The 22,640-nt window shown below is 39.8% G+C and overlaps 1 protein-coding gene across 1 annotated transcript in view; it reads right to left on the reverse strand.

The window, feature by feature from the left end:
* Window positions 1-22,640, reverse strand: part of otofa (otoferlin a) — a 77,931-nt gene that overhangs the window by 51,700 nt on the left and 3,591 nt on the right. The window contains exon 2 of the mRNA XM_028605119.1: window positions 15,511-15,569. Within this exon, the coding sequence (XP_028460920.1) occupies window positions 15,511-15,569 (59 nt within the window). The remainder of the gene's footprint in view (window positions 1-15,510; window positions 15,570-22,640) is intronic.

Below are 22,640 nucleotides of genomic sequence, written 5' to 3' on the forward strand. Positions count from 1 at the left end.
ACAATGTTTTATTTATCACCATAAACATCTCCGGGTTTTATAGCACCGACTGGGAATATTGATTAGCTTTTTTGCTACAAGGTAAAACATGAAAAAGCGCCAGCCATGCAAAACTGTATGGTAATAAATGTCTTGAAAATGTCTTGCATATCCTTGAGAAAAAGCTCAGGCTGTGAGACGTGTGAAACCAGCTTTGATGGATAACCTTCCTTTGGCATTTTCACTATAATTAGCTTTAAAAAAAATATTTCAGGTAGCTCCTTCAAGAACAAGGAAAAGGAAAAAAAACAACCACATCTTTGTTTGAAACCCTTTCCTCCACAAATCTCCTCAGTGATGTCTTTACTAATTGGCTTTGTCAGGCTGATCAGACACTCATTATGCTACTTTGACTACTTTCTCACACCAGTAAGCACACAGTACATCTCTCAGGAAGGGCTTGTCGTGTAAATGACATAAACCCTGAGTCTGTATATTAGCTGAGAGTTATTTTATCAGGAGTACAGTCAAATAGGTAGATGAGCTGTCCAAAAAGTACTTCATAAAGTCATTGATGACTTTGTACGCATCATCATTAGCTATAAAATGCATATTTATGGTATGGTGGATTTTAAAACAGCACAAATCATGTATGCCTATACATGATGTATAAAAAATAAAAAAAATAAATAAATATAAATGACTCCCTTAAATCTTTCTATATCTATATCTAAACATTGGTCACTGTTGTAGTGAACAGAAACTGCCCTGCACCCTTCGTAAGATAAAAAAAAAGTTTAAATAATTGAATAAAAAAATATAAAATCTATAATCAGAATGTCATGTTGAAATTAGTATGGTAGAACTACTATCATACTTATCAATGTTGCATTATTTTCAACTGTATTGTATTGTTGGAAGTAATTGACATTTTGTTTGTCCGTCTGTTTTTTGTGTTTCTTTTCTTTTATCCCAGACTGTTCGTACAATTATTTTATAGAACAAAATAAATTTCACTTTCAATATTTCTGGAAATGTTCCCCAGTTAAAAATGTAAAACATGCATTAACAACTCTCTTAAACTTCTAATTAAAGCTCAAATTATCAGCGCAATATATCCAGAACTCCCTTGCTGCTACATTATGTACATTAGTACATTATGATAGATGTGCTAAAAGCATCTAAGCAATGAAAAACAAGTCCTATTACAGGCATTAAAATGCAGTAAAATCTGCCAGAAAATTGCTATGTATTACTCAGCTCTCCTGTGTTGATGAACTATGACAAGGCAGCAAAATTAAAGGTGCAATATGTAATATTGTATGTAATACTGGCAGCTAGCGGTTAAAATAGTTATTGCACTACCAATTCAAAATACTGGAGAGTCGTCTCCCCCGCCCCCTCCTTCCCAGACTCGAAGTTCACGGAGGTTGCCAGGCTGAGACCGCAGCATTCACAACAATGTTGCTAGACGCTTTTCTCACATAGCCAGAGATTACTCCACAGCACAGCGGAGTAGCTAACGGTAGATGCTGGCTATATTGACAGTCATAAAAGCCCGTGCTCACGCAGAGCTCTGTAACCAACTGACAGACAAACTTTTTCGGCTTAAAATTACAGTATGAACCGCTAAAAACACAACAACCTCACTGTCCTCTCCACACGCCAGTCAGGCAAACTTCCTAGGCTTAGAATTACAATACGAAACGCTAAAAATACCACTACCTTGCCGACGGAACACACTTCATTGGCTTAGAATTACGGCAACAATTGCTAAACACACTGCAAACTCACAGTCCTCTCTTTCCGATTTACAGCCCCCCTCTCGTGGTTGGTAACGTTAACAGTTAGCAGGGTTAGCATGGCGGCGTTAGCCAGGACCAGTCGGGATCACTTTACTGGCTATGTCTCAATTGTTTTTGCGAGTAACCAACTCGGGTGCTCTAGCTATATAATTCAATGTGAGTACACAAATGTTGAAATGACAAAAAATGCCCGACCCTAGTAGCTGTGATAAATTAGCCTGAAGCTAATGCTTACCTGTTCAGGAGAAAATAAGCCAACTCTGCGTCCTTTTGGGATCTAAGCTGTCTCCATCTTTCAAACACATCTCCAATATTTACCAGTGGGTTGTTACGTCTCTGGTCACGCAACTGTTAGAAACATGCTGTTTTCTTTTTTTTATGTCATGTAGAATCTATCTCCATTGATCCCGTTCGTTTGTTTGCTGCTTTCATGGCTGTACTACCGTTACAGCTGTAGCGTGCTGGGTTTACGTTTTTACATGTATATCTGGCAACCCGCCTGCCTGTCAAACTGGGCCGTTGATAACAACACACAGACCAAAACATAAACATAAATTCCCGTCACGGAATGTAAATTTCAAAAAGAAAAATACTGACATTAGCATTGTTGTCAGAAAAGATAGTATTTCAGTTTAACATGTTTCCTTAATATCTGATGAGGCATTGGTGTCATTTCTGGATTTATTACAGTACAAATATTACATATTGGACCTTTAAGTAAATAACAAAAACATTCATTAGGAAGGTTTAAAAATGATGAATTATTGAGTTGATTCACATTCAGTAAATCCTCTCTGAGCCTTCTCCTATGTACTATAATATCTTGGGAAATAGGTTGTACGAGGGCAGAGGCTTGCACAGATGATTTAAAACGAATTCACCCCCTGCTAATATTGGCCTCTCATTGACGAAAACAGTGTGGGCTGTCAAGCAAGCAATCCATCAGGATTGTCCCATTACCGAATCCTGTGGTTCCCACCTGCTAGTGGTAGACCTGCCTTAAAGAATCTGTGGATGTGTGCGTTTGTGTGTGTGCACTGCATTAAACCATCCCTCTGAGCTCTCTACCCTGAAACCCTGCTGGTCTCTCTTCCCAGGCTTCAGCCAGGCATGACCAGTATACTGCTGCCTCTTTCTTAGCTGCATTTCACTGGAATCAATCAGCCTGCAAAAACCCTCAGAGGGATGGCCCTTGGCTGAGATTATGGTGAACACAGCCATGCCACATCCCATTTACAACTAAATCGCCTCCAGTGTGTTGGATCACCGCGAGACAGAAGGAAGAGGCCCCAGCATGGTGTTAATGTTGCACGGATGACAGCGCACACTGCTAATGGACGAAATGACACCTAATATGCATATACCGGGCATCTAAACAAATTACTTTATTTTCTGTGAGGAACTTCATTTGTGCGGTGGACAAATAAGACAAATACAGCAAAAACTGACAATCATAGCACAGTCATGGCCATGATTTGTTAATCACTGTGTGTAGCCATGATACATGAAAGGATATATAAAATGCATACATAATTCAAATACAAATTACAATACAAAGCTGGGGGGGTACCGTTGTCAGAAACAGGTGGGGATGGGGGAAGTTAAAAGTTAAGTATGCGGATGGAGGTAGGTACAAAACTAGATGTGGACTTTCTGGTTCTGAGGGGAAGGGTCATAAATCAGCGTCCAGAGCACATGAGGTTGTAGATGGTGTTGAGAGTATGTTGAGAGTATGTGTGTGTGTGCGTGTGTGTGCGTGCGTGTGTGTGCGTGTGTGTGTGTGTGTGCACGTGTGTTTGTGAGCACATGTGTGGTGTCAGGCTGTCCTGATGCTGATTAGCTCCTTTCATGCCTGATGATTTTGCTGCTGATCGTTACAATCCTGTTGAGGGGGTTTCAGGTTGACAGCGCTCATCCCTCCTAACTATGCCGGGGTATTGAAGCTCAGTATGGATTCCACAAAGTATCTGTAGAACGCCTGCAGGACTGATATCTGGAGCTTCCTCATCTTTCTGAGGAAGAACAGGCACTGGTGGCATTTGGAGAGTATCAGGCTCTTCATTGGTCTTAAAGGTGAACTTGTGATTTATGGTACTGCCAAGGTATTTAAACTCCTCAACGCGCTATAATGTCTGTCCATTTACCTCCAGAGTTTGTGCAGTGGGCTGGTCCCTCCTGAAATCTACCAGTAGTTCTTTGGTTTTGCTGAGATTTAGGTCCAGGTAGTTGTTCTCACACCACTTTGCCAAACGTTTCCTTACTGCGGTGGAGTTAGTGGTGTCAATAATTACTGTGTTGCCAGAGTACGTGATGTTCAGCATCCTAGGATCTGAGCTTCTGCAGTCCTTTGTGTACAGGGGGAACAGGAGTGGTGAGATGACAAATCCTTGTGGTGCCCCGGTGTATATGGTTCTGTTAGAGCTGTAGTGGCCGGAGCATTACACACACTGTAGCTAAAATGACACATACACACCACCACAAACGTGATCATGTTTTCTTTATCCAACACTGGGGACTCTGGGCAGCCACATTAATTTCACCAGAGAAAGAAAACATTTTACTCATTTTAATCTTTGACTGCACACACAATACAAACACGTGTATGTGTTGGCGCAGGTACACATTTCACCTTTGCTACACTTATAAACACAGATGTACGAACTTTAAGCTATAGCTCACAGCCATGTCAACTCCATTATGTGTCTCTCAGCGCTTTGATTGTCCTCATTCTCTGTTGTCAAAGACTACTTATCTCCAGAGTAACACACATGCAGGAAATCACAACATGAAGGAGTAAGCTGTTTATGTTGCCTAATGCCTTCATAGCCACCATGACGAACAAAAATGCTTACAGTGGTTTAAATACCCACACAGTGCAGAAAAATAAAATGAGAGCAGAGAATCCATTAAGGTGAGAGAGTGGAAAGGTTTAGCATGCTTTAGCTGTGCACAAGTTTTAAACATACGAAAGAAATTTGGCTACAGGGTTACAAAAATAAAAACACAATATACTGTACTCTTGCAATAAAAAGGAGCAATTTTTCTCAGAAGAAAGCAATTTCAGATAGTGCTATGCAACATTTGGCTGCAAAATATTAACATTTGTCAAGCCAAGCAGTTCTCCAATACAATTTTCTTACTATCTATAAGCCAAGTTTAAAACTTTTAAATCTCTTATTTTTTTGTTATTCAGTAGAAAGAGATGATTAATCATAATGTTTGCTTCACCGTCGCCATGGTTTCATGAATAAATTCTTCATTGGATATTGTTATTGCCTTCAGCTGACAATCGTGAACAGACAAATACATTTCTCAACATGCTATAAGGCTGCTGGTGGACCGATAACGATCCCAGAAGTGGTAGCCCATTCTGTGTCGTGAAGTGTATAAAGCTGAATATTTTCTGCAGTCGAGCAATGAAGTACTGAGTCTTTAAAGCTCTTTCTTTATCTGGATTATTCCATTTCTTGTGTCTTACAATAATTAAATGTTTATAAGATATAAACAGTGTGTCGTATTGGTAATGCAGAAGTGCCAAAAATGCAGTTCATTGAGTGGCCACTTGAGGCCGGCTCCAAAAGACCCCAATGTTAAAACATTTACAGCAGAATTAAACATGTTTACAGTCTAGGATAAAAAAACGGTTTTGGTCTCTATAGTTAAGTTCCCCTTAGTGTACATGACAACTTTTTTTTAATAACTTACCCGTTTTAATTTTATTCAGGCTTGAAGTTCTGCATAATTCAGGGCGTTCCACTTTGGGTGACAGGTGGGCTGCCGACACAGTAGATGAGTATAGACTGTAGGCTTCATTCAGGAGATATGTTGATATTTTTTTATACAGTCTATGATTAGCTCCCAGACTTTGTCTATTCTTGACCAAATACCTCAATGTCGATATTGCAACCATATTGTAGGGTTGAGAATTGGTGCTTTTACAAAATAGTTTACCAATGACATTTTAGATAAATAATCATCAATAATGTGGATATATTGACGAAGTGGTTAAAGGCAAATAATAAAACATCTAGAACAGTCTGGTAAGTTCAGAAAATGACATCACTCTAGTGTAATGCAGCCTGTAAAACCAGGAAAAGAGCACACTTATGCCATACTAAGATATAATGATATCCAAAAAACAATCTAGTTACATATATCAATATAATATTGATATATTGAGCAGCCCTACTAAGACCCTACCCCTGCTATTTCTTGTCCCCTCTACTTTTGGCACCACCATGCCAGTACATTACACCAGGAGAATTTTGATCTGACTGCAGCTTTAGGGTGGGAAATATTGCACTTCTATCATTATCATTAGTAAAAAAAAAAAAAAATCATAACAAATAGCTTCACCCAACCTCAATCTGAGCACAGGTCTAATCGGCCACAACAAGTGAAAACACCGGTACGGGTGTGCAGGGCATTTTGTCTAGTTGGTAGCTCTGCAGAGATCAGACTTGAAGCTGTCAAGTAGTCACTGTGCCTCTAACACTGACTGACATAAAACTGCTGCAATGTGCTTAAGCTAACATCGAGTCTGACTTGCTTAAGAAAAATGTATGTGGATAAAGAAATGTGCAGTAGTAATCTGAAAAGCAATCACCATGGACTGTTATAAAAAACAACACTGGTCTTAATTTAGACTCTCCTCTCTACTTTTTGAGCCTGTCTGAAGAACATACATTACTATTCCCAGCTCCCCCTCTAACTCTCTGTACTGTATGATACACAGCCTAATTGGTGGAGTGAGGCCACTCATTAAAAGTGACCGATATGACCTCACTAACCGGAAGCCTTGAGGCCACAGTGGCCAATCAGAGGTGCTAAATACTCAACTGAAGATCAGCAGCTATTACCGCTATGATCCCACGCTGGAGCATTGACCGGGCCGTCCTCAGTTCCCCCGCTCACTGTCCTTTGATATTTCATGACTGTTGCCATGGACACAGAGGATGAAAGCATCGCTACAGTATGATTAATTATGAACAATATGTTCTATCTTTCATATTCACTCCCTGCAAGGGTTGGGAGAAATGTGTTATACAGTATTTACAGTAAGAGCAGTCTTTATGCAGTGTGTAGGCTTTTGTGTTGCGTTTACAGGCTTGTTGTGATCTTATGATGATGCAGTCCTCTGCACTTGAATTGCAAGGCTTAGGTGTATTCTTAAAGGATAAAAGAGATAAGGGTAGACTGCTGAAAGAGGCAGTATAAGCCACCTTCTCATTACAGCTGGCTTTACCAGCCAGCTCCATATGCTACAATATTTAGGATGGTGTGTGAAATATTAACAGTAAAATATTAAATGCAAGAACTTCACTCGCTGACATACAGTAACCTTTCATTATTCTGCTTCTTTAAATGGCTTTTTTTCCCTTTCATTTTGTCCAATGTGAATTTTGTTTGAATTATACAGCAGTTGTATCCTTTTGAAACCCTTTTGGTGATATTCATCTCTTTTGGAAAGTCATGCTTCGGAACATTTAATGACTTTGAGTTTAGTTATTAAAAACTGCACCTCCAAATATGTATTATTTCTTTCTTTTTACATGTACACTAATACTGAGGATATACAGAATACAGAGAGGAGGGATACTGTGTCCATTCTTTGTTTAATGCATTTCTGTAAATTACATAGTAATAACATAGCAACACAGTAACACATTGATATACAAAACCTTTGCAGTTAGTACTTACTTTGGGGAACCTTTGTTAAGTAATTTATTATTTATTTAGTATTTTTTATCTCCCATTCATTTTCTATTTATTTAAATAAGTAAAATCTTATCTTATCGTAGATCTCTCTCTGTAAGAAGAAGAGAAGTTGCAGTTGCTGGAATATTGCTGGTGCTAAAAAATAGTTTTTTGACTTCACCAGTTTTTTAGATTGAGTACTGCTCCAGGGAGGTGCTTTCCCATCTCTGAGTATACTGAATAAATGATGATCTGAGCAGAATATTTCCTTTTCTTTAGAGTTGAAAGGGAAGCTCAAGGCTTAAATTTGAGCACCCAAAATTAGAACACTAGAATCTACAGTTGGCATACTTACTGTAAAGTAATTTAATGACTTTCTTATTTTAGTGTGACAAAGCAGCAGAATTAAACAAGTGCTGATGGTATTTTTATATGGTAGTATTGCCACATTTCCTTGAGTAAAAGATTGAAGTACTTCCACCATTGCAACACATACACTAGACGTATGCGTGCATGCATGCGTGTCTGACAGTCTGGATGAAACGGCCTTTTTTGATGAACTGCTCCTGCAACGAAACTCACTGACACCGCTGCATGTCCACCTCATCCACCCCACCACTACCACCCCAACCCAGTCTCAATTTACTTTTTCAATTGGACTGTCTGTCCCTGTTTTTATTTCCATCCCACTCTGTTTCTCTGGTGTCATGCTCCAATGTTTCTGAATTCATCTCTGTCTCATTTACAATATGTGTCAAAAAAAATGCCATGGTTGCAGACATATTGACTTTAATCCAGTCAGAATCTTTCATTCACCCAGAATGTATATTTATCAATGTTGTAGCTGCTACAAGCCCTGGCTGCTTTAGCTGATGCACTGAAAGATTTTTTTCAAGGAAATGTGATTATATAGCCTACATTCCATTTCATCTTTTCTTTGTATTATATTTTCTGTATTTTGTATTGTTTTCTTTGTTTGTACCCCTTTTTTCTCTTTGTGTATTGAAGGGCCTTTGTTTTTGAGGTTTTTTTTATCATTAAGTAAGGTTTTAATGTTCCTTGGATGGAAATGAATATATTTTTTGAAAATAAAGTGTGAAAAATATGTTTCTACTGCATTGATACTATCAACCATTAATAACAAGTAGATACTGACAATTTTTGGAATGTTTCTGCCCCAAACTACTACTACAAGTTTAATCCATACAAACTTAGTTTCACTTTTATATATGGGAAGGCGGACAGTTAAACCAAATGGTAGATATCTCTACTTCAAATTAAATTCTTCTTCCTCTTTTGAAAATGAGAGGCAGTGAGGACAGGTGTGTGACTTTATCCAGTTAATTCAATAAAGTCTCATTTTGTTTTAAACTGGAGTCTAATACAAATGCAATTAGCTCACCAGTTTCTGCTGTGGAAGACCAGATGGTGCAGAGATAATGAACAACACATTTGTCAAGTTAGGTGCTTCACAACTCTGTGCTGTGAGATTTTGCTGAGATGGATTTTTTTCTCCTTTTGTTTTAAACAGAAGTTCTACCTTCTGTTCATCCAGTGCCTATTTTTCCAACTATGCCATGTAACAAATAATGAAACAATAGCCCAAGCTGAGTTATTGTTTCACCATTTTTATTAATTAAAAAGCATGTATTTGTGGAGGACAAGAAAATCTGTGAACTAAACTTCTTACAAACATACCTCCAAAATGTTCTCAGTATATATTGTTCACTAGTACAGCAGTACCCTCTTATAATAGCTATATAGTTTATGGCTATACATTTCTCACCTGCTGTTCGGTTACACACTGCTTCAGATGTACAAACCACTCTCCTTACACTCTATTAATCAGCATTTGATTTTGTATTATTGTAGTTTTCTGTTTTTGTACATAATTTGTCTTTACAGTACCAGTTCATATTTCATAGTTTAGGAACTTGGTGGAAAATGCATTACTTTACTTTGTCTACTGAGTTTTTGTGCTAGTGTTTGGCACTGTGTCACTCTTGAAAGAGACTCATTAAAGCAGAGGAGTTACAAACTGATGCACATGGGTACACAGAGAATAGCAAAAGAGAAATGGGAGCTTATTAATGTTTCTTCTCTTAAGGGCTCAAACAACAACGTAAAAATACAGCATTCACTAGAGAAATTTTGTTTTTGTTATACATCTCTGTGTGAACATCAACACACTTGATTAATTCTACTGTTTTGTCATTCTAAATCCACAACCAGCTTAAAAACAAAATGTCACTAAAATGAGTTTCTATATTTTCTATTAAAGATGCTAACTGTAGATTCCAATATGCTAATTTTGGGTGCTCAAATTTCTGCTTCTTGCTTCCCTCAAACTCAAAGCAGGCAAAGAATATATTCTGCTCAGATCATCATTTATTCAGTATACTCAGAGATGGGAAAGCACCTCCCTGGAGCAGTACTCAATCTAAAAATCTGGTGAAGTTCATAAACTATTTTAGGCACCAGCAATATTCCAGGTTGTGTCAAGTCCAGCGGCAACCGCAACTTCTCTTCTTCTTACTTATGGTCAAGTGGTCAGTAAAGCATCATCTGAAATATGACCTCCAGAGATGGATCACCCTAATGCATGAAGTTACGTTTTAAGAGTCTTTTATTCTCCGGTGGCTCACTGGATATGACCCCTGTACTACTGAGTATGATGTATATTAGTTTAAAAACCTCACCCTGATAGTGGTATGTTCTCATATAACAGATACACCTTACTCAAGCCCACTAACTTCTTAAACCTGATTACACAGGCAGTCTGGGAAGTTTTGTGGAAGTGACGTCACGTCTCTTCCTACTCTCTTTGATCAGTCGCAGCACAAACTTGAGTTCAAGCTGATGAGGCTTTCAGTGGTGAATTATGGCAAGAACATCAACAGTGACACAACGACTACTAAAAGCAACACTTTCCATTAAAGAAATAGTTTTTATATACTACTGATTTGTCGGTTGATTGTTTTTGTACTGTGCGTAAGTCATACGTAGCGTGTTTGGGGTGGATGGTTGGTGTACAAACCATAGGGTTTTTACATCCTAGCTCAGGTTTCATAACCTCAGTACCTTGTGTGGTTAGGTTTAGGCAACAAAAGCACTTTGTCTATGGTTAAGGGAAGATTGTGGTTTGGTCTGTGGATGTAGTCTATATCGACGACGTTTAATTTCCAGGATTGTCCAAGTATCACCGGAAATTACGCCGGATGTCCGTCACCTTTCACTTTCTTTGTGTTGGCATTTTAAACTCTGGTGGATTTATGAGGACTATGGTTAACTGCTCCTCAGATCTCTGCAGGGTAAATTCAGACAGCTAGCTAGACTATCTGTCCAATCTCAGTTTTCTGTTGCACGACTAAAACAACCTTTGAACGTACACTTGTTCCACCAAAACAAGTTCCTTCCCGAAGCTATTTTGCAGAGGCATCGTTGCTCCGTCCAAGACGATTGTGATTGGTTTAAAGAAATGCCAATAAACCAGAGCATGTTTTTCTCCCATCACGGAATGCTGTGTGGACTAGCCAGACCTTCCTCCGCAGCGCTGGCAGGAAGGTCTGGCAATGTGAGACTACTGTGGAAACCAAGACCATTGTGTTTTCCTAACCTAAACCTAAACAATAGTTGCCTATACATAACCATACTGTAAAAATTTTTTTACAAAGAATCCAAGTTGCATTGTGGGTACTGTAGGTTTTAACAAGGAAGAACATGGAATAAAAAACAGCATCTCTAGTTCTGTTGCAATAATTCTGATAACTTTTCTAAACTATTCATTGTGAATTCAACAATGTTGTAGATGTATAATGCTGAATTGGTGCAGTGCTCCTTAAAGAATGTTTTCTCATCGTGGTGCAAAATAACGGAATCCATTGGGTTGTTAGTTCCTAACAAACCTAATTTGTAGGAGACAGTACACAATGGCCTAAAAAAGCCATAAAAAAGTCATGGGACTCAGAATTGGCATTACGTAATTACAAGACTCTCATTAAAAAGTCAGACTGTGCACTTAGTACACTGTAGGGAGGATGTAGCAGCTGGAGGCTAGCGGAGAAGGAACATTCCTGTACTCATAATGTTTGCAAAATAATTCCCCTTTCCTTGTCTGCGGAGTTCAAATCTCTTGACATCCTGTTTGTAAACTAAACAAACACACATTCCTAATAAAATTCTTCAAGTAAAAATGTGCCCTCTCTCTCTCCACACACATTAACATGGACACATACACATGTACAGTAGCTATATCCACAGGCCCACACTGAATTAACTATGTGGTCACATACAGTTCTTGCAGGGCTTTCTGTTCTTTGCTCCAGTCATGTCTAACTAGTGAGGGGGGGAGCCCTGGTTTACTGCAGCTAAAAGCCAAGTCCCACCATGGAATGAATAATGAATACAGATTCCCCCATCCAGTCTATCCGCATACTAGTTCAAAGGCATCCTGCTAGTCCATGCATAAAGCAAAAGACACACAACTCTATGCTAATGGGCCTCAACTTCAGGGGCTGGACTGAGCTCACTGAGCCATGCAAATGTTCCATTGCTGAGGATGAAGATGTCAAATGAGGAGGATGTGGGGTGGGGGTAGGGGGTGGCTTGGAAAACAGTACACTCAGGCACCAGCAGCATGTAACACAACCACACATGCACACACACACACACACACACACACACACACACACACACACACACACACACACACACACACACACACACAAATACACACAGACTCAGGAACTAGTGGAAGCACAAGTCGTCCCATGGGAAGCCTGGACGTTCTATTGATGCCGAGTGATGCTAACGACCTCCCAAGCACTACAGGACCGCGGCCAGAGCATCGGGTGAGGCTGTCACAAGAGATCACATATGAGAGCCAGCCACTCAGTTCTCTCCATTATATTTATATATATCTGCAGGGACTGTGTGTGTGTGTGTGTGTGTGTGTGTGTGTGTGTGTGTGTGTGTGTGTGTGTGTGTGTGTGTGTGTGTGTGTGTGTGTGTGTGTGTGTGTGTGTGTGTGTGTGTGTGGGTGTGTATGTGTGTGTGTATGACTAAGTTACTAAATGTAAAAAAGTAAGTGTTCTGTTATTTTGCCATTTTCCTAATTAGACTGAAAACAAAAGCCCTGGTTATCAGCAAAGGAAGCAGCCCTCTGCCTGTGCCTGTGCCTGAGCCCATCAAAGGAAAAAACATTTTTTTTCTGTGAAAGCAAGCAGCTCAGGGAAAGAAAAAACTCCCCTGGGAAGGCACTTTATGTGCTTGAGGCCCTCTTTCTTTTGTTTTTCTTATTTCATTCACCTGACTTTATGCACTACCAGAGGTAGTCTTTTCCTCCAGTACTTCTGTTTGATCTCCCAACCCTCATCTCTTTCTCATATCCCCCCTCTGCTCCCTTATATGACGCGTTGCATTTAAATCCATCACAACGCTGGTTTCTCAGTGTAACAGAAGCCCGCAGGAATTCTATTGGGAACATTTCCCAGACTCCCACTGCAGCCACAAAAGAGACAGATGAACCAGCACCAGAGGGGCTGCAGTGAAATCCTTAAGGTTCTGAAAGGCTTACTCTGGTCTGTGTTCATATCCATTAGACTTTCTTTTTCAAATTCAAAGATCTTCAAGTTCTGGCAGAAGAGCTATATAGGGGACCAGCTCATCCTCTCTACAGCAGTGTAGTGTGGAGTGTCTAGTTTAATTACAACAGAGCAAGTGTTCAATGTCAGGCATGGGTAGAGGCCATTACCTCTGTCTCGCCTCTCAGACCCTGATAGGCCATCAGCGAACAGGAGAGCGCTATTAAGAGACACTTGGCAGGAAACCCACCATTTACAAAGGAGAATAAGCAAGATTTTAGGTTAGAAAATTAATTAGGTGATAAGACATGATCCTTGGCTGGCTCATTCATTAGCACTGTCTCCTCACAGCATAAAGGTTTGTGTGGAGTTTCTCCTTGTGTCAGCATGTAGTCAAGTATCCAATTACATCCATATTGGATGATTCTGAAAATCGTTGTTTACGTGCAATGCCAATGCGTGTGCGTGCGTGCGTGCGTGCGTGTGTGCGTGCGTGCGTGCATGTGTGCCTGTTTTTAAAATATCTCACGTGGGTTACACGGTGGCTAGCACTTCTGCCTCACAGCAAGAAAATTCAGGGTTAGAATCCAGGTTGTTCCAGGCCTTTCTGTGTGGAGTTTGCATGTTCTCCCTGTGTTTGCGTGGGTTTCTTCCCACAATAAAGACATGCATACTAGGACTACAGTTGAAAATTAGCTGACTGGCTAACACTGGCGCATTTACAGAAATGTTGTCCTAATAAATAAACTTACCACCGTTCATCCGAACATCTTCACATTTAATATGAGAAATCACGAGTGGGTTCGGGGGGATTAGAGTAACAACAGTAAGAACTGGAACACAACCGTTATAGTATGAGAACAAATAAATACAAGTACTGAGCAAGGTGGGTAGAAGTGTCAAAGTAGCCTACACAAGGTAGGAAAAGTGCATATCAGCCTTACAAAGTTGACCCAATAACATCAACAACAACCATGGTCAACAACAACATCAGCATTCATTACGTTACATCACCAACCCATTTTGTCAAGGTCTCTGATGTCCTCAGCATATAGTCAACAGACTAGAATAGGCCTATATAAAAAAACAAGAAATAAAGAAAATGCTGACTGTGGCGATATCAATATGTATCGTTGACGAAAAAGACAACTCAAAAATGTAGTTAAACTAAAACTCTCTTTATTTGCAATGCCTTCCACCTTTTCTTCCGCCCCCCTCTCTCTCTCTCTGTGTACACACACTCACATGACTCCATCTCTGTGAGTCCAATGTGAGTCCATCTCTGTAGGCTAATCGGACCGGTTCTGGTAGTGGATTAATGCAGCTTTTTGCTGATTGGCTCTGATTAGTCAATGTAGTAGTACAATGCTTTTCTCTGAATTAGAAGTTCACAGTAAGTCAATAGTAGACTATACAGTGTGGCTGCATATTAAGTGCTTTGGTCCTTCTGTTAGTAATTTTTTGCTACAATGGTTCTGGAGAAAGCTACAAGCAGCAATAACACAGGCCAAGCAATTGGCCGTTCCAAACAGGCATATTTTGAATGGACACTGTACTAGTAAAACAAATTCAAAGTATATCTAATTTCTAAAAACCTTACAGCAAACATTCTTTTACTGACAGCAACAGTAATTTGCGGTCAGGAAAGTGTTCTTTACACCGAAAGTGAAGCATTTTACATGTCCTGACTTGCACCAACAAGAGAAGTTTCTTCAGAATCCAACTATGATTTAATGATACAATGCCAGGTAAGGTAACAGAAGATAACAGAGACACCAAGATAAAAAACTAAATATTTTATATTAGTATATTTTTTTATATATATTTTTATATTAAATAGTTTAACTCTCAAGAGGTGCTGAATCTGAAGCAGATTTGACAATAATCTACATCTGGTGTTCTTTATTCTTAACGTAACATATCTTTACTGTAAAGTGTTTCCAAAAAAAGCTATTTTCAAGTATTAAATACCAAGAACTGAAACCTGGTGGAAATTTGTTTTCGCAAAAGACCCATTCAAATGAACTGATTAGTCAATACTAATCAAATTATAAGATACTTCCTTCATTACAGTTGAAGGAATTCAAAACCTTCAAAGTAGTTATAGTAATAGAACCCTGATTGTGTAGGTGTAGAAGTGTAATGCTCCTGTACTCATTTATGTCTAATGCTACACACTGTTAGGTTTGAGTTGTTATAAATGTCATTACTTAAATCTAAGAACAGACATTACATAAAAAGTACAAATTGACTCCATTACCTACATTATGTCTCCTACTTATTGACTTACCAATAGGTTTATTGACAAAACATGCAGCTGGTGAAATCAGTGTCATGTGATCTGCAGTGTAGACTGAAAGGTTGCGGTTCTATTAAGTGAAGAGCTAATTGCTTATTGTCATTATCGAGGTGAGTTAGTGTATGACAGGGGAAATGAAGATACTGACCTCATTAAAGTGGGCCACTTCCTCACAGTTCTCTGCCACACGGCTGTAGAAGGAAAGACCTGGAAGGTGAGGAGCAGAGGTTAGAAACAGATAAATGGTTCAATAATGGCATTGCATATATTGTTATTTAAGTTTGAGACACAGCAAGGGCAATTTATACAGCATTTATCTGCTTGCATTATGAGACTGGGTCAGGTAGTCAGTCACAGTGTAATAAATAAATGAATATAAAAGTTTTGCAAGATTCAAAATGAGTAAAATAAAAACAGGTAGTAAAAACTGAAATATGTCAGATACCAGTAGTAAAAAGGGACTCCAAAATTGTACTCAAGTACAGTGGGCTTTACTTGAGGATTTCCATTTTATACTACTTTATACTTTTACTCTACTACATTTAGTACTCATTTTTTTGTTATTTACCTACTTGTCTTAATTTTAAGTTCTGCATGTACATTAATCACTTGCCTTCTATGTTTAATGAACCATGTTTAAAATAGAAATAAAAATAAAAAACTAGGATTTTTAAATGCAAGATTATAACTTGTAATAGAGTATTTTTACATAATAGTTTTTGTACTTTTACTAAGTAAAGGATCGATTTGCTGAAAGACAAATATATATATATATATATATATCTTGGTTCCAGCTGTCGCCGTGGTCCTGCTGCACTCCCTGCCGAGCTCAGCGGTGCCCTGCAATGTCATGCTGCTTCCTGCTGAACCCTGCAGATTCCCGCTACATCCAGTCACTGTTCCATTATTAATGTGACTACTATTGCCACTGTTCATCACACCCCCAACCGGCTCATCAGACACCGCCTACCAAGACCCTGGGTCTGTCCGAGATTTCTTCCCAAGAGGGAGTTTTTCCTCGCCACTGTCGCACTGCTTGCTCTTGAGGGAATTACTGTAATTGTTGGAATTGTTGGGGCTTTGTAAATTATAGAATGTGGTCTAGACCTACTCTATCTGTAAAGTGTCTTGAGATAACCTATGTTATGATTTGATACTATAAATAAAATTGAATTGAATATATTATATATATCATATTATTCCTGTCTAAAATATGTTTACATTTGTCACATTAAAGACCAGTGACAAGACAAATGAATGCCTTAAGTACTTGATAAACAAACAAATGAGACAGTCTGTGTGGAGCCACAGGAGACAAAAAACAAATTGCTACAATATGACTCATTATGCGACAGAATAAAAACAGAAAGAGAAAAGACTTCTGCAGAATAGAAATAACATAAAAGAAGTGAGTTTTTTGCCAAGGTTAAATGATTTCCATGATTTAATAATCGGGAAAATAATAATATTTTGGTGCAGTGTGTATTTAAGGTTATACACAGGACAGAGAGCCAGTCACTGTACATTAACCTGACTCAGTCATGCGTGCTACAGCCTGTGTTCACCTGGTTGCTTTGTGAGGCTCATGAATGGTGCCGGACTGCTTTGTTGCAGTAGTTTGCTTTGTGTCCTTTGCCTGAGGCTTTTGTGTGGGTGTTGATATTTGTTTGGGTGTATGTGGACTGCTGATGTGTACGGACACTCATATGTATGTACACACACACACACACACACACACACACACACACACACACACACACACACACACACACACACACACACACACACACACACACACAGAGAGACAGACAGATACACACAACTACAAATTGAATTAATTATAAGTTTAGAACATGAAGAGAATATAAATAAATACATTATGCCTGGCTCTGATGCGTTATTATTAAGTATCTTTTCACACATTCACAGAGCAAACAACCTCTGAATTTGAAAGAGAAAAAGAAACGGACATGCAAAAGCAAAACCTGAAAATATATTACCTAATCGGTATAATTTTACCAACACAATTTTGCCCATTTTGACTCTAGTTCATAGCCGTGTTCTCTCTTTTTCATCACTCCCCACTCTCTACAACCTTACAAAACCCACATCCTTTGAAATTATTTTAGAAAATAAACACCAGTTAAATGTCACATAGCGAAGGAGACAATATTCCTCCTACATTATTCAAAACAGAGGCATCGCTGTCATACCAGTTTTTTTTTTATCTAAGCGAGACGTGGGTTTAGAAAAGCAGATTGTGTGAAACTTATGTAAGGTGCTCCACACCAAACTAAAACAACATTCTGATAATCAGGTTGCCTTTTGCCCTTGGTGGAAACAGTGAGAAATAGAATCAGAGGGCCACTGAAAGAACCGACATGTGGTGGAAGAAAGAAAAGAAATGTACATTTTTATTTTCAAGCAGACAGACGGAGATGAAAAGAGAAAAATTCCCCTTTTGTCGGGTAAATTTAGCTAACTGTAAAGACGGCTAAACGCGAAGGGGGGGAATTCGGCAGGGAGGAGATTTTCAGCACAAACAGCGGTAACGCTAACGGAGGTGTAACGTTACGAATGGTCGCTGTTCTGACTCGGGTGCCTGGGTCTGTTTCCCGACGGTTCAGTAAACTGCCATAGCGTCCTTAGCACCGGAGTTAAGTGCTGACCGAGTTTGGACTGCTGTAATGATAGTGGCTGGCTGCTAGCTGGCTGGGGGCTGACAGTGGATGTGTCCCCGGGGCAGTTGTCAGCTCTCATCCTGACTGAAGCCTTGCAGCGCCGGGAGAGTGAGGCAGACAGACAGGGGTGTGCTAGCTAGCTGGCTAAATTACCATTAGATTAGTCGTCTATTCTATACAGTAACGTTACTGATGAATTCATGGGTTAGCCCAGAGTTGTTAACCGTGGTCAAAACAATCAAACTAAAAATAACAGAGTATTTTTATAGTAAGATTACGACATCGTTCAACACGTGTTGAACGATTTCGTAATCTTATGTTCACCAAGAATTAGCTAATGTTATAGACCAAGCATTAGCATTAGCTACTTGTCAACCAGTACCTTTATAGTAGGCTAACCTTAAAGGTGCTATAGGTAGGATTGTGAAGATCCAGAGGCCTGTACTACGACGCAGGATTTGGCGTTAACGAGCTAACTTCAGGTTCATTTTCTGTATCACTTGTTATCGGGTTCAATCGCCGTGGTAATTCATGCTGAATGCCTAAATTAAGTTGGAGATCAGAGATCAACCGGTGTAAAAGCACCGCCTACTGACCAATCAATACTTGATTGATAACGGCATCACCATTCTTAAAGAAGATCAGGTGGAGCTCGGTGCACCGCCTCTTTTATGTGAATGCGCGCGTCGTGGATTGGGAAACCCTGAGTTGACTGAACTAGTTGATAACCAGTGTCGTGATACAGCTTATGCGGGACCGCGGTTGTTAGTTAGGTGAAGCCGGATAACTGAAAGAGATCCAGGGCTTGTTGATCTTGCTTCATAGTACAGGCCTCTGGACTTAGCCAAACAATTTGAACATCAACAACTTCTCAGTCCCTCCCCCCTTTCAGCTAAAGCCCAAAACTCCTGTCTCCTAGTGTGTGTGCATGAGCAGTGATTGACACGCAATTAGACACACCCATTGGCCCTGATTGGTGCATCTGAACAGGGAACTGTGGATTTTTGCAAATCACAGGCTGTAGGTGGTGCCAGTGGAGCTGGATTTTCTTTTTTATTACCTGCTTCATGTAGTTCTACTAGAACATAGGGTCAGTTTCTGCAAATATGACAGATTTATAAGTCTTACCTACTGCACCTTTAAAGCAACACCAAAGCACTTTTCCTATTCGGTCCCCCTACAGGTTGGAAGCGGAATTGTCCATTACCTTTACCATTACCATTATTCTTATTCTAGTCTCATTTTTGGAAACATTATTTCAAGGTACAAAAGAATCTTTGGTATTGGATCGATCGATATTGAAATCAATCTCTGTTGTATTACTGTGTTGCAAAGTTGCATGTAATCAATGACAAAATGATGCCATGTGGCAGAAAAACGTTATCGGTATTACGTTTAGGTTTGTATTGAAACAGTTTGGTGTATCGTTACAGCCCTAATAGAGGTGTTTTTTTTAGCTTTTCACTTTTACCTGGATCTATAGGGTGCAACAGAACAAAATCATTGAGTGTAGAATAGAACAGTGGAAAGCATTTTGTTTATCTGCCCTAATGTTTGGCATGTAATCATGAGTCTCCCTGTATACCGTTGAGCATCTCAGCTTTGTTGTTCCATGCTGGTTTCATTTTGTCTTATTTCCAAACCAGTTTACGAGCCCAACAACAGTGTGGGTTAAATAGGTATCACAACACACAGTAAATGTCTGCTACAGCAGAGGATGTAAAGAAAATAGTTTCACTGTGCTACAGGGAAGAAAAGGAATTTAAATAATGTGTGTAGGATAGCACAAAGCTCTGTTTCAGCCCAGAAAATATATTGAAGATTTACACAAAAACAAGATGACAAACAAAATGTCCGAGTAGCAGCACGGATGTCAAGTTGTTTGATGCACGCTGTAGTGGAATATCTTAAGAGCGGAGATAATGCTTTAATTTCTAAGTTAATGCTGTGTGTGTGTGTGTGTATGTGTGTGTGTGAGTGTGTGTGTGTGTGTGTGTGTGTGTGTGTGTGATCCTGCAGGCTACTGTGCAGAGGCCCAGACTATAAGCAACAAGAGCTGGAGTGTCATTCTTTGATAAAGCCCAGAGATACAGATAACAGCAAGGACTCATCAAAGACTTGTAACAAAATCAATTAAGTTTTTGATGCCTTCCACTGTGATATCATTATTGCCCATGGCACCAGATAATAATGAACCAGTTTTAGCCTAACGGCAGGGACTCTTCAGTCTTCCTTATTGCTTTTTTATATTACCCCTTCAATGCAATCGATTCCCTGGTTTATGGCTTTTTTTTAGTCCAAATATTGAAGATGTTTTGATTCTGGATTATGTGTGTTCTGCTCTCTTTTCCCATCAAACAACATGTGGAGTCGGCCTTACGTACATAACACCGCCCCACTAACCTCTCTAGGGATCATATATGGTTTAATAGCTACTGACAGTGTACAGGGAAAGTAATGACTTAAAAACCACAGCAATCAAAGAGACTGTGGATGCAAAACTGACGCAAATGCTGGTAGAAGAATATTGTCACACGACATGTATCAACTCTGGGAACGGGCAGTAATAAAAATAAAAGCTTAAAAGCAATTTAGGGAAGAAAAAAGAGATAGAGAGATGGGGGAGAGATAAACTGTTTATTTTCAGGATGTGAAGAGGGTAACAACCTTTCCCATTCAAAAGATTTCCATCTGTGGCAAAGTAATGCTGATAAAGACATCAGCTTCCTTTAAATAACACAATTCCCTAGTGTACTTAGCAGTTAAAATTAAAAACTGAGCCATTACTCAGTCAAAAACTGTATTTAAATGAAACTAATCACACGGTGGGCGCCGTGGTGATTCAGTGTATGATGGGTTTGATCCCAGCTCGTATCTGTTGATGCACTGCTCTTACTCGCCCACCTCTCCTGTGATTCTGCTCTCTGTTATCTAATGACCCACTATTGTCAAAATGTATAACATACACTTTAAATCTGACCGCTCAGTTGAAGTGATTATTTTTTTTCCTTTTTTAATAAAGTCTCATGCCATCCACCAAAAGGTTTTACTTTCTTTCTCGCTAAATAAAGATGCACTTTAGGGGCCCCTGCTAGGAATGTAGAACAGAGAAGTCAATATTTATATACAGTGGGGGAAATAAGTATTTGACCCCTTGCTGATTTTGCAGGTTTGCCCACTTACAAAGAATGCAAAAATCTACAATTTTAATCATATGTACATTCTAACAGTGAAAGACAGAATCCCAAAGAAAATTCCAGAAAATCACATCATATGAATTTATTAAAATTGATACCCATCTGATGAGGAAAAACAAGTATTTGACCCCCTGGACAAACAGCAAGTATTCTGGCTCCTACAAGCCAGTTAGTCTTTCTTTAAGACACAGCCCCAATCCGAACCAATTATCTACATCAAATACACCTGCCTCACCTCGTTACCTGTATAAAAGACACCTGTCAACACCCAAACAACCAGCATCCAACATCACCACCATGGGCAAGACCAAAGAGCTTTCTACGGACATCAGGGACAAGATTGTTGATCTGCACAAGGCTGGGATGGGCTACAAGAGAATCGGAAAGCAACTTGAGAGAAAAGATCAACTGTCGGTGCAGTTATCAGGAAATGGAAGAAGCACCACACCACCGCCAACCTCCCTCGGTCTGGGCCTCCACACAAGATCTTGCCTCGTGGGGTGTCCCTGATCATGCGAACGGTGAGGAATCATCCCAAAACCACAAGGGGGGAACTGATGAATCAACTGAAGGCAGCTGGGACCACAGTTACAAAAGAAACGGTTGGTAACACACTACGCCGTCATGGATTGAAATCCTGCAGCGCACGCAAGGTCCCCCTGCTCAAGAAGAAACATGTACAGGCCCGCATGAAGTTCGCCATTCACCACCTGGACGACTCAGAAGAGGCCTGGAAGAAGTTGATGTGGTCAGATGAGACCAAAATAGAACTTTTTGGCCTCAACTCAACTCGTCGTGTTTGGAGGGCAAAGAACACCGAGTATGACCCAAAGAACACCATCCCCACCGTCAAGCATGGTGGTGGCAACATCATGCTTTGGGGGTGCTTTTCAGCCAAGGGGACGGGACAACTCCATCGTATTGAGGGGAGGATGGACGGGGCCATGTATCGTGGAATTCTGGACCGACATCTCCTTCCCTCAGTGAGAGAGCTGAAGATGGGTCGAGGATGGGTGTTTCAGCACGACAACGACCCTAAGCACACCGCCAAAGCAACAAAAGAGTGGCTGAAGAAGAAGCACATCAAGGTTCTGGAGTGGCCTAGCCAGTCTCCAGACCTGAATCCGATTGAAAATCTTTGGAGGGAGCTTAAAATTTGAGTTGCCAGGCGACAACCTCGGAACCTGAATGATTTGGAGGCTGTCTGCAGGGAGGAGTGGGCCAACATCCCTGCCGAAATGTGCACAAACCTTGTCACCAACTATAAAAACCGTTTGACATCTGTGCTGGCCAATAATGGCTTTTCTACAAAATCTTAACATGCTGTTTGTCCAGGGGGTCAAATACTTGTTTTTCCTCATCAGATGGTTATCAATTTTAATAAATTCATATGATGTGAT

This window comes from Perca flavescens, chromosome 18 (genome assembly GCF_004354835.1).
Source record: "Perca flavescens isolate YP-PL-M2 chromosome 18, PFLA_1.0, whole genome shotgun sequence".
In the NCBI taxonomy this organism is placed as follows: Eukaryota; Metazoa; Chordata; class Actinopteri; order Perciformes; family Percidae; genus Perca; species Perca flavescens.